The 16582-nt window shown below is 52.7% G+C and overlaps 1 protein-coding gene across 4 annotated transcripts in view; it reads left to right on the plus strand.

The window, feature by feature from the left end:
- NUMA1 (nuclear mitotic apparatus protein 1) overlaps window positions 1-16582 on the plus strand; it is a 74889-nt gene that overhangs the window by 44662 nt on the left and 13645 nt on the right. For all 4 annotated transcript variants that reach the window (XM_077298875.1, XM_077298877.1, XM_077298879.1 and 1 more), the window contains exons 6-13: window positions 5217-5297; window positions 5367-5457; window positions 9818-9947; window positions 12024-12181; window positions 12334-12448; window positions 12703-12820; window positions 15743-15883; window positions 16386-16499. In XM_077298875.1, coding sequence (XP_077154990.1) covers window positions 5217-5297; window positions 5367-5457; window positions 9818-9947; window positions 12024-12181; window positions 12334-12448; window positions 12703-12820; window positions 15743-15883; window positions 16386-16499 — 948 coding nt within the window. The remainder of the gene's footprint in view (window positions 1-5216; window positions 5298-5366; window positions 5458-9817; window positions 9948-12023; window positions 12182-12333; window positions 12449-12702; window positions 12821-15742; window positions 15884-16385; window positions 16500-16582) is intronic.

Below are 16582 nucleotides of genomic sequence, written 5' to 3' on the forward strand. Positions count from 1 at the left end.
TCTACAGTGTGCAGATATCCACATAGTATCAGGACCACCAGGTGGCGCTGTGCTCTGTAGTGTGCAGATATCCACATAGTATCCAGGACCACCAGGTGGCGCTGTGCTCTGTAGTGTGCAGATATCCACATAGTATCAGGACCACCAGGTGGCGCTGTGCTCTGTAGTGTGCAGATATCCACATAGTATCAGGACCACCAGGTGGTGCTGTGCTCTGTAGTGTGCAGATATCCACATAGTATCAGGACCACCAGGTGGCGCTGTGCTCTGTAGTGTGCAGATATCCACATAGTATCAGGACCACCAGGTGGTGCTGTGCTCTGTAGTGTGCAGATATCCACATAGTATCCAGGACCACCAGGTGGCGCTGTGCTCTGTAGTGTGCAGATATCCACACAGTATCAGGACCACCAGGTGCCGCTGTGCTCTGTAGTGTGCAGATATCCACATAGTATCAGGACCACCAGGTGGTGCTGTGCTCTGTAGTGTGCAGATATCCACATAGTATCAGGACCACCAGGTGGCGCTGTGCTCTGTAGTGTGCAGATATTCATGTAGTATCCAGGACCACCAGGTGGCGCTGTGCTCTGTAGTGTGCAGATATCCACATAGTATCAGGACCACCAGGTGGCGCTGTGCTCTGTAGTGTGCAGATAGCCACATAGTATCAGGACCACCAGGTGGCGCTGTGCTCTACAGGGTGCAGATATCCACATAGTATCAGGACCACCAGGTGGCGCTGTGCTCTGTAGTGTGCAGATATCCACATAGTATCAGGACCACCAGGTGGCGCTGTGCTCTGTAGTGTGCAGATATCCACATAGTATCCAGGACCACCAGGTGGCGCTGTGCTCTACAGTGTGCAGATATCCACATAGTATCAGGACCACCAGGTGGCGCTGTGCTCTGTAGTGTGCAGATATCCACATAGTATCCAGGACCACCAGGTGGCGCTGTGCTCTGTAGTGTGCAGATATCCACATAGTATCAGGACCACCAGGTGGCGCTGTGCTCTGTAGTGTGCAGATATCCACATAGTATCAGGACCACCAGGTGGCGCTGTGCTCTACAGTGTGCAGATATCCACATAGTATCAGGACCACCAGGTGGCGCTGTGCTCTACAGTGTGCAGATATCCACATAGTATCCAGGACCACCAGGTGGCGCTGTGCTCTGTAGTGTGCAGATATCCACATAGTATCAGGACCACCAGTTGGCGCTGTGCTCTGTAGTGTGCAGATATCCACATAGTATCAGGACCACCAGGTGGCGCTGTGCTCTGTAGTGTGCAGATATCCACATAGTATCAGGACCACCAGGTGGCGCTGTGCTCTGTAGTGTGCAGATATCCACATAGTATCAGGACCACCAGGTGGTGCTGTGCTCTGTAGTGTGCAGATATCCACATAGTATCAGGACCACCAGGTGGCGCTGTGCTCTGTAGTGTGCAGATATCCACATAGTATCAGGACCACCAGGTGGCGCTGTGCTCTGTAGTGTGCAGATATCCACATAGTATCAGGACCACCAGGTGGCGCTGTGCTCTGTAGTGTGCAGATATCCACATAGTATCAGGACCACCAGGTGGCGCTGTGCTCTACAGTGTGCAGATATCCACATAGTATCCAGGACCACCAGGTGGCGCTGTGCTCTACAGTGTGCAGATATCCACATAGTATCAGGACCACCAGGTGGCGCTGTGCTCTGTAGTGTGCAGATATCCACATAGTATCAGGACCACCAGGTGGCGCTGTGCTCTACAGTGTGCAGATATCCACATAGTATCAGGACCACCAGGTGGCGCTGTGCTCTACAGTGTGCAGATATCCACATAGTATCAGGACCACCAGGTGGCGCTGTGCTCTACAGTGTGCAGATATCCACATAGTATCAGGACCACCAGGTGGCGCTGTGCTCTACAGTGTGCAGATATCCACATAGTATCCAGGACCACCAGGTGGCGCTGTGCTCTGTAGTGTGCAGATATCCACATAGTATCAGGACCACCAGGTGGCGCTGTGCTCTGTAGTGTGCAGATATCCACATAGTATCAGGACCACCAGGTGGCGCTGTGCTCTGTAGTGTGCAGATATCCACATAGTATCAGGACCACCAGGTGGTGCTGTGCTCTGTAGTGTGCAGATATCCACATAGTATCCAGGACCACCAGGTGGCGCTGTGCTCTGTAGTGTGCAGATATCCACATAGTATCAGGACCACCAGGTGGCGCTGTGCTCTACAGTGTGCAGATATCCACATAGTATCAGGACCACCAGGTGGTGCTGTGCTCTGTAGTGTGCAGATATCCACATAGTATCAGGACCACCAGGTGGCGCTGTGCTCTGTAGTGTGCAGATATCCACATAGTATCCAGGACCACCAGGTGGCGCTGTGCTCTACAGTGTGCAGATATCCACATAGTATCAGGACCACCAGGTGGCGCTGTGCTCTGTAGTGTGCAGATATCCACATAGTATCAGGACCACCAGGTGGCGCTGTGCTCTGTAGTGTGCAGATATCCACATAGTATCCAGGACCACCAGGTGGCGCTGTGCTCTGTAGTGTGCAGATATCCACATAGTATCAGGACCACCAGGTGGCGCTGTGCTCTACAGTGTGCAGATATCCACATAGTATCAGGACCACCAGGTGGCGCTGTGCTCTACAGTGTGCAGATATCCACATAGTATCCAGGACCACCAGGTGGCGCTGTGCTCTACAGTGTGCAGATATCCACATAGTATCCAGGACCACCAGGTGGCGCTGTGCTCTGTAGTGTGCAGATAGCCACATAGTATCAGGACCACCAGGTGGCGCTGTGCTCTGTAGTGTGCAGATAGCCACATAGTATCAGGACCACCAGGTGGCGCTGTGCTCTGTAGAGTGCAGATATCCACATAGTATCAGGACCACCAGGTGGCGCTGTGCTCTACAGTGTGCAGATATCCACATAGTATCAGGACCACCAGGTGGTGCTGTGCTCTGTAGTGTGCAGATATCCACATAGTATCAGGACCACCAGGTGGTGCTGTGCTCTGTAGTGTGCAGATATCCACATAGTATCAGGACCACCAGGTGGCGCTGTGCTCTGTAGTGTGCAGATATTCATGTAGTATCCAGGACCACCAGGTGGCGCTGTGCTCTGTAGTGTGCAGATATCCACATAGTATCCAGGACCACCAGGTGGCGCTGTGCTCTGTAGTGTGCAGATATCCACATAGTATCCAGGACCACCAGGTGGCGCTGTGCTCTGTAGTGTGCAGATATCCACATAGTATCCAGGACCACCAGGTGGCGCTGTGCTCTACAGTGTGCAGATATCCACATAGTATCAGGACCACCAGGTGGCGCTGTGCTCTACAGTGTGCAGATATCCACATAGTATCCAGGCCCACCAGGTGGCGCTGTGCTCTACAGTGTGCAGATATCCACATAGTATCAGGACCACCAGGTGGCGCTGTGCTCTGTAGTGTGCAGATATCCACATAGTATCCAGGACCACCAGGTGGCGCTGTGCTCTGTAGTGTGCAGATATCCACATAGTATCAGGACCACCCGGTGGCGCTATGCTCTGTAGTGTGCAGATATCCACATAGTATCAGGACCACCAGGTGGCGCTGTGCTCTACAGTGTGCAGATATCCACATAGTATCAGGACCACCAGGTGGCGCTGTGCTCTGTAGTGTGCAGATATCCACATAGTATCAGGACCACCAGGTGGCACTGTGCTCTACAGTGTGCAGATATCCACATAGTATCAGGACCACCAGGTGGCGCTGTGCTCTGTAGTGTGCAGATATCCACATAGTATCAGGACCACCAGGTGGCGCTGTGCTCTACAGTGTGCAGATATCCACATAGTATCCAGGACCACCAGGTGGCGCTGTGCTCTGTAGTGTGCAGATATCCACATAGTATCAGGACCACCAGGTGGCGCTGTGCTCTACAGTGTGCAGATATCCACATAGTATCAGGACCACCAGGTGGCGCTGTGCTCTACAGTGTGCAGATATCCACATAGTATCAGGACCACCAGGTGGCGCTGTGCTCTGTAGTGTGCAGATATCCACATAGTATCAGGACCACCAGGTGGCGCTGTGCTCTGTAGTGTGCAGATATCCACATAGTATCAGGACCACCAGGTGGCGCTGTGCTCTACAGTGTGCAGATATCCACATAGTATCAGGACCACCAGGTGGCGCTGTGCTCTACAGTGTGCAGATATCCACATAGTATCAGGACCGCCAGGTGGCGCTGTGCTCTGTAGTGTGCAGATATCCACATAGTATCAGGACCACCAGGTGGCGCTGTGCTCTACAGTGTGCAGATATCCACATAGTATCAGGACCACCAGGTGGCGCTGTGCTCTGTAGTGTGCAGATATCCACATAGTATCCAGGACCACCAGGTGGCGCTGTGCTCTACAGTGTGCAGATATCCACATAGTATCAGGACCACCAGGTGGCGCTGTGCTCTGTAGTGTGCAGATATCCACATAGTATCAGGACCACCAGGTGGCGCTGTGCTCTACAGTGTGCAGATATCCACATAGTATCAGGACCACCAGGTGGCGCTGTGCTCTACAGTGTGCAGATATCCACATAGTATCCAGGACCACCAGGTGGCGCTGTGCTCTACAGTGTGCAGATATCCACATAGTATCAGGACCACCCGGTGGCGCTGTGCTCTACAGTGTGCAGATATCCACATAGTATCCAGGACCACCAGGTGGCGCTGTGCTCTACAGTGTGCAGATATCCACATAGTATCAGGACCACCAGGTGGCGCTGTGCTCTACAGTGTGCAGATATCCACATAGTATCCAGGACCACCAGGTGGCGCTGTGCTCTACAGTGTGCAGATATCCACATAGTATCAGGACCACCAGGTGGCGCTGTGCTCTACAGTGTGCAGATATCCACATAGTATCAGGACCACCAGGTGGCGCTGTGCTCTACAGTGTGCAGATATCCACATAGTATCCAGGACCACCAGGTGGCGCTGTGCTCTACAGTGTGCAGATATCCACATAGTATCAGGACCACCAGGTGGCGCTGTGCTCTACATTGTGCAGATATCCACATAGTATCCAGGACCACCAGGTGGCGCTGTGCTCTACAGTGTGCAGATATCCACATAGTATCCAGGACCACCAGGTGGCGCTCTTCTCCTGATTGTGAGTAGCACTGACTCTGTCGCCTCCGTCCTCTCTGCAGGTCATTGTTCTTCTTTTCTACGTCTCCAACATGAAGAGTAAGGACGCTCAGGAGTGGGAGACGTTCGATCACAAGACACAGGTGAGTCGCCGTCCCTGTACAGTAGGGGTGAGTGTGAGCTGATGCTAACGCCCCCGTGTTCTCCCACAGACCGCGCTCGCCTCCATCCTGAGGTTTGTGCTGGATAATGAAGACGATCTGTCGCTGGATGATAAACTGATCAGCTTCCTGCAGAGAAAAGGTAGGAGGGGGCGGCAGGTCACGTGTCCCATTGTATGGAGCAGGGTAGATGAGCACAGGGCTCATGAGTCGGGTGATCTGCAGCCCCATTGTATGAGTCGGGTGATCTGCAGCCCCATTGTATGAGTCGGGTGATCTGCAGCCCCATTATATGAGTCGGGTGATCTGCAGCCCCATTATATGAGTCTGGTGATCTGCAGCCCCATTGTATGAGTCGGGTGATCTGCAGCCCCATTGTATGAGTCGGGTGATCTGCAGCCCCATTGTATGAGTCGGGTGATCTGCAGCCCCATTGTATGAGTCGGGTGATCTGCAGCCCCATTGTATGAGTCGGGTGATCTGCAGCCCCATTGTATGAGTCGGGTGATCTGCAGCCCCATTGTATGAGTCGGGTGATCTGCAGCCCCATTGTATGAGTCGGGTGATCTGCAGCCCCATTGTATGAGTCGGGTGATCCGCAGCCCCATTGTATGAGTCGGGTGATCCGCAGCCCCATTATATGAGTCGGGTGATCCGCAGCCCCATTATATGAGTCGGGTGATCCGCAGCCCCATTATATGAGTCGGGTGATCCGCAGCCCCATTATATGAGTCGGGTGATCCGCAGCCCCATTATATGAGTCGGGTGATCCGCAGCCCCATTATATGAGTCGGGTGATCCGCAGCCCCATTATATGAGTCGGGTGATCCGCAGCCCCATTATATGAGTCGGGTGATCCGCAGCCCCATTATATGAGTCGGGTGATCCGCAGCCCCATTATATGAGTCGGGTGATCCGCAGCCCCATTATATGAGTCGGGTGATCCGCAGCCCCATTATATGAGTCGGGTGATCCGCAGCCCCATTATATGAGTCGGGTGATCCGCAGCCCCATTATATGAGTCGGGTGATCCGCAGCCCCATTACACTATGTTCCAAATTATTATGCAAATTACATTTTTATCAGATTTTCTTAAATGGTCGGTGCAAATGACAGTCAGTCTAATAAAAGTAATCACCTGTTAGATTATACATCTTATTTTATTGAAGAAACCTCCCAATGATAACAGTATAATCTCCAAAATGAATAAAAACTCAAAATGCACTGCTCCAAATTATTAGGCACAGTAGAATTTCTAAACATTTGATATGTTTTAAAGAACTGAAAATGCTCATTTGTGGAATTTGCAGCATTAGGAGGTCACATTCACTGAACAAAAAAGCTATTTAACGCCAAAACATCCCAACAGGCCAAGTTACATGTTAACATAGGAGCCTTCTTTGATGTCACCTTCACAAGTCCTGCATCCATTGAATTTCTGCTTGTATTTCTTTGCATGAAGTCAGAATAGCCTCCCAGAGCTGCTGTTTTGATGTGAACGGCCTCCCACCCTCATAGATCTTTTGCTTGATGATACTCCAAAGGTTCTCTATAGGGTTGAGGTCAGGGGAAGATGGTGGCCACACCATGAGTTTATCTCCTTTTATGCCCATAGCAGCCAATGACTGAGAGGTTTTCTTTGCCGCATGAGATGGTGCATTGTCAGCATGAAGATGATTTTGCTCCTGAAGGCACGTTTCTGCTTTTTAGACCATAGAAGAAAGTTGGCAGTCAGAAACTTTATATACTTTGCAGAGGTCATTTTCACACCTTCAGGAACCTTAAAGGGCCTTACCAGCTGTTTCCCATGATTCCGGCCCAAAACATGACTCCTCCACCTCCTCGCTGACGTTGCAGCCTTGTTGGGACATGGTGGCCATCCACCAACCATCCACTACTCCATCCATCTGGACCATCCAGGGTTGCTCAACACTTATCAGTAAACAAGACTGTTTGGAAATTAGTCTTCATGTATGTGTGGGCTCAATGCCACCATTTCTGCTTGTGAACACTGTTTAAGGGTGGCCGAATAGTAGGTTTATGCACCACAGCAAGCCTTTGAAGGAGCCTACACCTTGAGGTTCGAGGAACTCCAGAGGCACCAGCAGCTTCAAATATCTGTTTGCTGCTTTGTAATGGCTTTTTAGCAGCTGCTCTCTTAATCCGATGAACTTGCCTGGCAGAAATCTTCCTCATTATGCCTTTATCAGCACAAACACATTTGTGCTCAGATACAGCCACAAATCTCTTAACAGTACGATGATCACGCTTATGTTTTTGGAAAATTTCTAATGTTTTCATCCCTTCACCAAGGCATTGCACTATTTGATGCTTTTCAGCAGCAGAGATATCCTTTTTCTTTCCCATGTTACTTGAAAACTGTGACCTGCTTAATAATGTGGAACATCATTTTTAAGTAGTTTTCCTTTAATTAGAATCACCTGGAAAACCAATTATCACATGTGTTTAAGATTGATTTCAGTGATCCATTGAGCCCTGAGACACAATACCATCCACGAGTTTATTTGAAAAACAAAACAATTAAATCTTTATGACACTTAAATCCAATTTGCATAATAATTTGGAACACAGTGTATATGAGTCGGGTGATCCGCAGCCCCATTATATGAGTCGGGTGATCCGCAGCCCCATTATATGAGTCGGGTGATCCGCAGCCCCATTATATGAGTCGGGTGATCCGCAGCCCCATTATATGAGTCGGGTGATCCGCAGCCCCATTATATGAGTCGGGTGATCCGCAGCCCCATTATATGAGTCGGGTGATCCGCAGCCCCATTATATGAGTCGGGTGATCCGCAGCCCCATTATATGAGTCGGGTGATCCGCAGCCCCATTATATGAGTCGGGTGATCCGCAGCCCCATTATATGAGTCGGGTGATCCGCAGCCCCATTATATGAGTCTGGTGATCTGCAGCCCCATTATATGAGTCTGGTGATCTGCAGCCCCATTATATGAGTCTGGTGATCTGCAGCCCCATTATATGAGTCTGGTGATCTGCAGCCCCATTATATGAGTCTGGTGATCTGCAGCCCCATTATATGAGTCTGGTGATCTGCAGCCCCATTATATGAGTCTGGTGATCTGCAGCCCCATTATATGAGTCTGGTGATCTGCAGCCCCATTATATGAGTCTGGTGATCTGCAGCCCCATTATATGAGTCTGGTGATCTGCAGCCCCATTATATGAGTCTGGTGATCTGCAGCCCCATTATATGAGTCTGGTGATCCGCAGCCCCATTATATGAGTCTGGTGATCCGCAGCCCCATTATATGAGTCTGGTGATCCGCAGCCCCATTATATGAGTCTGGTGATCCGCAGCCCCATTATATGAGTCTGGTGATCCGCAGCCCCATTATATGAGTCTGGTGATCCGCAGCCCCATTATATGAGTCTGGTGATCCGCAGCCCCATTATATGAGTCTGGTGATCCGCAGCCCCATTATATGAGTCTGGTGATCCGCAGCCCCATTATATGAGTCTGGTGATCCGCAGCCCCATTATATGAGTCTGGTGATCCGCAGCCCCATTATATGAGTCTGGTGATCTGCAGCCCCATTATATGAGTCTGGTGATCCGCAGCCCCATTATATGAGTCGGGTGATCCGCAGCCCCATTATATGAGTCGGGTGATCCGCAGCCCCATTATATGAGTCTGGTGATCTGCAGCCCCATTATATGAGTCTGGTGATCTGCAGCCCCATTATATGAGTCGGGTGATCCGCAGCCCCATGTAAACCCCGGGGTCCCTCGTGATGAAGCCAACATCCTGACGGAGCGGTCTGCCTTCTGCTGTGTGCCCGCTGATGATACCTGGGGAAAGGTGATCTGCACCTTGCATGTTGCTTAACCCCTTCCTGACAGCACACCCCGGTGTGTCCTATGAGAGGCCCGGGGCTGTGTAGTGCAGTCAGTACTACTGATTAGCCGTGTACATGCAACTTTCCATCTCTGATCACGGCATTTAAAGGCATCATTGTGTAATCTTCCAGATGCCTTTGAACCGCCTGAGATGAGATCATAAGGAGCCGGTGTGTGTGGCCATTACTACCGGGGGTCTACCAGAGGCTCGTGGGGCGTCAGTAATTATATAAAGCACTGCAGTACGTGGCACAAGGGACGGTTCATGTCCCCTAGGCGGGCTAAAAAATAAAGTGTAGGTTAAAAGAAAAAAAGCTTCAAACAAGAATATATAAAAGTTACTCCACCGCTTTCGCCAACAAAACATTAAAGAAATGTAAAAGGTTAAACGTATTCGGTGTCTCCCTGCGTCCATGACAGTCCGACCTACCAAATATCAGTCTGTCCCCCATACTGTGTCCTGCACACCCTGATCTATCACACTTGCTGCACTCCCGGGATACGTGGCAGAACTATGCTTCAGGTCTTGGAGTATTTCTTTATTTTTTGCCCTGTAGCTGCTCTTGTTATCTGTTCCTCCGGGTCTGTGACCTGAGTGTTGTCCTCTCTCCTCCGAGCAGAGCGGGTCCTTTCCTCCGGTGACAGCGCCTCCAGCTCCGATGAGACCATGTCCCCCAATGTGACCGCTAGGAAGGCACAGGTGCGATTCCTGGAGCTGCACCGCATTGCCTCATCGTCCACCATGAAAAGGTAATATTCCCTGTTTAATATTCGCCCGTAAAGTTAAAGGTATCCTGTCATCAGATTTGCACTGCTCAAACCACAAGCAGCACAAATCACTGTGGCTGAGTGATGGCAGCCGGATATGTTTGCGGGAATTTCAGAGAAAACATGCTTTAAAAAGCTGTCCGAGCACGATGCGTTCTCCAGCTAGTCCAAGGCCGGCACCTGGCTGCTCCACCCACTTGATCCCTTGAGTATTCTCTGAAACCTGCGATACTGGCAGCAAGAATCTGATGACCGGTTCTCTATCATGACGTCTCGCTCTGCCCTTGGTCTCTCCTGTCCTGTAATGACGTCTCGCTCTGCCCTTGGTTTCTTCTGTCCTCTGATGGCGTCTCACTCTGCCCTTGGTCTCTCCTGTCCTGTGGTGACGTCTCACTCTGCCCTTGGTCTCTCCTGTCCTGTAATGACATCTCGCTCGGCCCTTCGTCTCTCCTGTCCTGTAATGATGTTTTGCCCTGCCCTTGGTCTCTCCCGTCCTATAATGATGTCTCGCTCAGCCCTTGGTCTCTCCTGTCCTGTGATGACGTCTCGCTCTGTCCTTGGTCTCTCCCGTCCTATAATGATGTCTCGCTCTGCTCTTGGTGTCTCCTGTCCTGTAATGACGTCTCGCTCTGCTCTTGGTGTCTCCTGTCCTGTAATGACGTCTCGCTCGTCCCTTGGTCTCTCCTGTCCTGTAATGACGTCTCGCTCTGCTCTTGGTCTCTCATGTCCTGTGGTGACGTCTCGCTCGGCCCTTGGTCTCTCCTGTCCTGTAATGATGTTTCGCCCTGCCCTTGGTCTCTCCTGTCCTGTAATGACGTCTCGCTCGGTCCTTGGTCTCTCCTGTCCTGTGATGACGTCTCGCTCGGCCCTTGGTCTCTCCTGTCCTGTAATGATGTCTCGCTCTGCCCTTGGTCTCTCCTTTCCTGTAATGACGTCTCGCTCTGCCCTTGGTCTCTCCTGTCCTGTAATGACGTCTCGCTCGGCCCTTGGTCTCTCCTGTCCTGTAATGACGTCTCGCTCGGCTGTCCTGTAATGACGTCTCGCTCGTCCCTTGGTCTCTCCTGTCCTGTAATGACGTCTCGCTCTGCTCTTGGTCTCTCCTGTCCTGTAATGACGTCTCGCTCTGCTCTTGGTCTCTCATGTCCTGTGGTGACGTCTCGCTCGTCCCTTGGTCTCTCCTGTCCTGTAATGACGTCTCGCTCTGCTCTTGGTCTCTCATGTCCTGTGGTGACGTCTCGCTCGGCCCTTGGTCTCTCCTGTCCTGTAATGATGTTTCGCCCTGCCCTTGGTCTCTCCTGTCCTGTAATGACGTCTCGCTCGGTCCTTGGTCTCTCCTGTCCTGTGATGACGTCTCGCTCGGCCCTTGGTCTCTCCTGTCCTGTAATGATGTCTCGCTCTGTCCTTGGTCTCTCATGTCCTGTGGTGACGTCTCGCTCGGCCCTTGGTCTCTCCTGTCCTGTAATGATGTCTCGCTCTGCCCTTGGTCTCTCCTTTCCTGTAATGACGTCTCGCTCTGCCCTTGGTCTCTCCTGTCCTGTAATGACGTCTCGCTCGGCCCTTGGTCTCTCCTGTCCTGTAATGACGTCTCGCTCGGCTGTCTTGTAATGACGTCTCGCTCGTCCCTTGGTCTCTCCTGTCCTGTAATGACGTCTCGCTCTGCCCTTGGTCTCTCCTGTTCTCCGATTGCGTGTCGCTCTGCCCTTGGTCTCTCTTGTCCTGTAATGATGTCTCGCTCGGCCCTTGGTCTCTCCTGTCCTGTGATGACGTCTCACTCTGCCCTTGGTCTCTCCTGTCCTGTAATGATGTCTCGCTCTGTCCTTGGTCTCTCATGTCCTGTGGTGACGTCTCGCTCGGCCCTTGGTCTCTCCTGTCCTGTAATGACGTCTCGCTGGGCCCTTGGTCTCTCCTGTCCAGGAATGACGTCTCGCTCGGCCCTTGGTCTCTCCTGTCCTCTGATGGCGTTTCGCTCTGCCCTTGGTCTCTCCTGTCCTGTAATGACGTTTCACTCAGTCCTTGTTCTCTCCTGTCCTGTAATGACGTCTCTCCTGTCCTCTGCAGTTTTCCCCTGGACTCTCCGTCCTCTCCTATGAGCGAGGTGCTGCACATGCCGCAGTTCCAGATTCGGAGGCTCCGGAAGCAGCTCATCGAGGGACGAGACTTGCGGGATGAACTGGAGCTCGAGCTCTCAGAGACTAAAAAGCGGATGGCAGAAAAAGGTAAATCATGGAGGAGCCTCAGGAGGGCGCCGTTGTCTGTCCTGTATGTGAGAAGGTTGAGATCACGGTGTCCAAATTGTATCACTTATTTCTGCCTCCTTACCATGATCGGCTGTGCGATACCGACACCCGTGTTCCTTTGTCATTTCCAGAAGCGCAAATTTACCTTATGCAGCAGCGAATTGAGCGTCTGATGCTCCTGAACGAGAAGCAAGAGGATCAGCAGGAGCCCAAAGAGATGGAGGAGCTGCGGGAGAAGAATGAGAGGTGAGGCGATGGTCTCTGGTCCTGACCCATTAGCTCAACCATGCCGACTGTCACCTTTTTGTATTAATATGTGTGTCTCGTAAGACCAGGCCTCATAGAGCGAGGTCCCTGACAAATGTCAGAGCTGCATAAATGCAGAACCAAATAATAATAATAAAAAGTACGTTCTTAACGCCTGAGCAACGCTGGTCATTAATAGGTTAATGTCATGGGATCCAGGTATATAGTGTTCACTGTACGTCTCTGTCCGTCAGCCTCATGATTCGCCTCCGGGACACCCTGAAGCAATGTCAGGACTTAAAGACGGACCGGATCCAGCTGGAGAGGAAGAACGACCAACTCTCCGAGGAGCACAGAGACCTCTCCTACAAGGTGAGCTCCTCGTCCTCCATCATAGCGCCCGTCCCCCACTAGAAGGAATGTTACTGATCTGCAGCCATCTTATTCTTTAACATGGGGGTCCGTCACTTAGCTCCTCCGTTACGTGCCGGAGCTGTGAGATCGTTGTCTGGACACCTCCGTTACGTGCCGGAGCTGTGAGATCGTTGTCTGGGCTCCTCCGTTACGTGCCGGAGCTGTGAGATCGTTGTCTGGGCTCCTCCGTTACGTGCCGGAGCTGTGAGATCGTTGTCTGGGCTCCTCCGTTACGTGCCGGAGCTGTGAGATCATTTGGGCTCCTCCGTTACGTGCCGGAGCTGTGAGATCGTTGTCTGGGCTCCTCCGTTACGTGCCGGAGCTGTGAGATCGTTGTCTGGGCTCCTCCGTTACGTGCCGGAGCTGTGAGATCATTGTCTGGGCTCCTCCGTTATGTGCTGGAGCTGTGCGATCGTTGTCTGGGCTCCTCGGTTACGTGCCGGAGCTGTGAGATCGTTGTCTGGGTTCCTCCGTTACGTGGCGGAGCTGTGAGATCGTTGTCTGGGCTCCTCCGTTACATGCCGGAGCTGTGAGATCGTTGTCTGGGCTCCTCCGTTACGTGCCGGAGCTGTGAGATCGTTGTCTGTGCTCCTCCGTTACGTGCCGGAGCTGTGAGATCGTTGTCTGTGCTCCTCCGTTACGTGCCGGAGCTGTGAGATCGTTGTCTGGGTTCCTCCGTTACGTGGCGGAGCTGTGAGATCGTGGTCTGGGCTCCTCTGTTACGTGCCGGAGCTGTGGGATCGTGGTCTGGGCTCCTCCGTTACGTGCTGGAGCTGTGCGATCGTTGTCTGGGCTCCTCCGTTACGTGCTTGAGCTGTGAGATCGTTGTCTGGGTTCCTCCGTTACGTGGCGGAGCTGTGAGATCGTTGTCTGGGCTCCTCCGTTACATGCCGGAGCTGTGAGATCGTTGTCTGGGCTCCTCCGTTACGTGCCGGAGCTGTGAGATCGTTGTCTGTGCTCCTCCGTTACGTGCCGGAGCTGTGAGATCGTTGTCTGTGCTCCTCCGTTACGTGCCGGAGCTGTGAGATCGTTGTCTGGGTTCCTCCGTTACGTGGCGGAGCTGTGAGATCGTGGTCTGGGCTCCTCTGTTACGTGCCGGAGCTGTGGGATCGTGGTCTGGGCTCCTCCGTTACGTGCTGGAGCTGTGCGATCGTTGTCTGGGCTCCTCCGTTACGTGCCGGAGCTGTGAGATCGTTGTCTGGGCTCCTCCGTTACGTGCTTGAGCTGTGAGATCGTGGTCTGGGCTCCTCTGTTACGTGCCGGAGCTGTGGGATCGTGGTCTGGGCTCCTCCGTTACGTGCTGGAGCTGTGCGATCGTTGTCTGGGCTCCTCCGTTACGTGCCGGAGCTGTGAGATCGTTGTCTGGGCTCCTCCGTTACGTGGCGGAGCTGTGAGATCGTTGTCTGGGCTCCTCCGTTACGTGCCGGAGCTGTGAGATTGTTGTCTGGGCTCCTCCGTTACGTGCTGGAGCTGTGAGATCGTTGTCTGGGCTCCTCCGTTACGTGCCGGAGCTGTGAGATCGTTGTCTGGGCTCCTCCGTTACGTGCCGGAGCTGTGAGATCGTTGTCTGGGCTCCTCCGTTACGTGCCGGAGCTGTGAGATCATTGTCTGGGCTCCTCCGTTATGTGCTGGAGCTGTGCGATCGTTGTCTGGGCTCCTCGGTTACGTGCCGGAGCTGTGAGATCGTTGTCTGGGTTCCTCCGTTACGTGGCGGAGCTGTGAGATCGTTGTCTGGGCTCCTCCGTTACATGCCGGAGCTGTGAGATCGTTGTCTGGGCTCCTCCGTTACGTGCCGGAGCTGTGAGATCGTTGTCTGTGCTCCTCCGTTACGTGCCGGAGCTGTGAGATCGTTGTCTGTGCTCCTCCGTTACGTGCCGGAGCTGTGAGATCGTTGTCTGGGTTCCTCCGTTACGTGGCGGAGCTGTGAGATCGTGGTCTGGGCTCCTCTGTTACGTGCCGGAGCTGTGGGATCGTGGTCTGGGCTCCTCCGTTACGTGCTGGAGCTGTGCGATCGTTGTCTGGGCTCCTCCGTTACGTGCCGGAGCTGTGAGATCGTTGTCTGGGCTCCTCCGTTACGTGCTTGAGCTGTGAGATCGTGGTCTGGGCTCCTCTGTTACGTGCCGGAGCTGTGGGATCGTGGTCTGGGCTCCTCCGTTACGTGCTGGAGCTGTGCGATCGTTGTCTGGGCTCCTCCGTTACGTGCCGGAGCTGTGAGATCGTTGTCTGGGCTCCTCCGTTACGTGCCGGAGCTGTGAGATCGTTGTCTGGGCTCCTCCGTTACGTGGCGGAGCTGTGAGATCGTTGTCTGGGCTCCTCCGTTACGTGCCGGAGCTGTGAGATCGTTGTCTGGGCTCCTCCGTTACGTGCTGGAGCTGTGAGATCGTTGTCTGGGCTCCTCCGTTACGTGCCGGAGCTGTGAGATCGTTGTCTGGGCTCCTCCGTTACGTGCTTGAGCTGTGAGATCGTGGTCTGGGCTCCTCTGTTACGTGCCGGAGCTGTGGGATCGTGGTCTGGGCTCCTCCGTTACGTGCTGGAGCTGTGCGATCGTTGTCTGGGCTCCTCCAATAGTCATCCACCAGCCAGGCTACATTATTGATAGTCCTGCAGTGGGAGCGCTGTGCCGCAGTGTTTTGCTCTCCGCCTGCTTGGTGCTCTGTTCTGAACGGATATTCTCAGTGGACCGAGACCCCAATGACGTTGTGACATCGTCTGGGGACTTGACATAACCGTGTAGTAGGAGTATCCCTTTAGATGATTAGCTTTTGTCTTTAATCCTAGATTAGATCCAGGCAGTGAGCAGTGCACGTCCTGTCTGGGGGCCACGTTCTCCTCCTGTCGGGGAGGCATCTTGTACTGCGCTGACATTTCCGATCTCCCCAGGTGCGGGACTTTTCTGGTCGCTTAGCTGAGCTGCAGGAGGCTCTGAATGAAACCACTGAGGAGCACGAGGCGTCGGTGGCCGGGTGGCAGAAGCAGCAGAATCGTCTGGAGTCCGAGCTGAACTTGGCAATAACTGAGAAGGTAAAAAACTGTGATGTGTACTGGGGACGCCCGACTCTTACTGCTCACAGGCGGTCAGTGGCACATGAGTCACCCGAGTTGTCACATTAATATTTCCTTTTCTTGTACATGTGGGTGGTGTTTTTATAACCCCATTGCTAAATTGTGCCAGGGATTCTCATTGTGAATCCACATTGAAATTCTGCAGCGTATGATTCCATCCACAGTCTCCTCCTTATCGGAGCCGAGCCCAGTACTGGCGAATGCTGCGTGCTCGTGTATGGAGACCACGTCATGTCATTATGGCACAGAGGGACTGTGACCTATACCGGCTGCTTCTTCACAGCTCATCTGTGTCAGTCATGGCTTCCTGGGCACGTCACCAAGAATCTATGCAGCTGCAGGCTGAATACAGGCGCTCTGACCAGGGAGAGCAGTACAAAGCAATGGCTCCTTTTGTCTTTTCCACAGTTTTGTACTTTTATGCCTTTTTTTTTTTTTTTTTTTCCCTTCCCTTTTACAGAAAAGTCTGGAGGAACGAAACCAGATTCTTCAAGAAAAAATCTCAATGTTGGAAGATCAACTGAAGAAGATGGGAGAAATCGAGAAAGGGGAGAGATTGGGGGATGTCCTCAAGGTATGACATATTGCATGCATGATGGAAGGCGTGGGGGGACGAGTGAAGCTGGGTGCACACTTATGTCCTCATCCTGGGATATT

Source organism: Ranitomeya variabilis, chromosome 3 (assembly GCF_051348905.1).
Source record: "Ranitomeya variabilis isolate aRanVar5 chromosome 3, aRanVar5.hap1, whole genome shotgun sequence".
In the NCBI taxonomy this organism is placed as follows: domain Eukaryota; kingdom Metazoa; phylum Chordata; class Amphibia; order Anura; family Dendrobatidae; genus Ranitomeya; species Ranitomeya variabilis.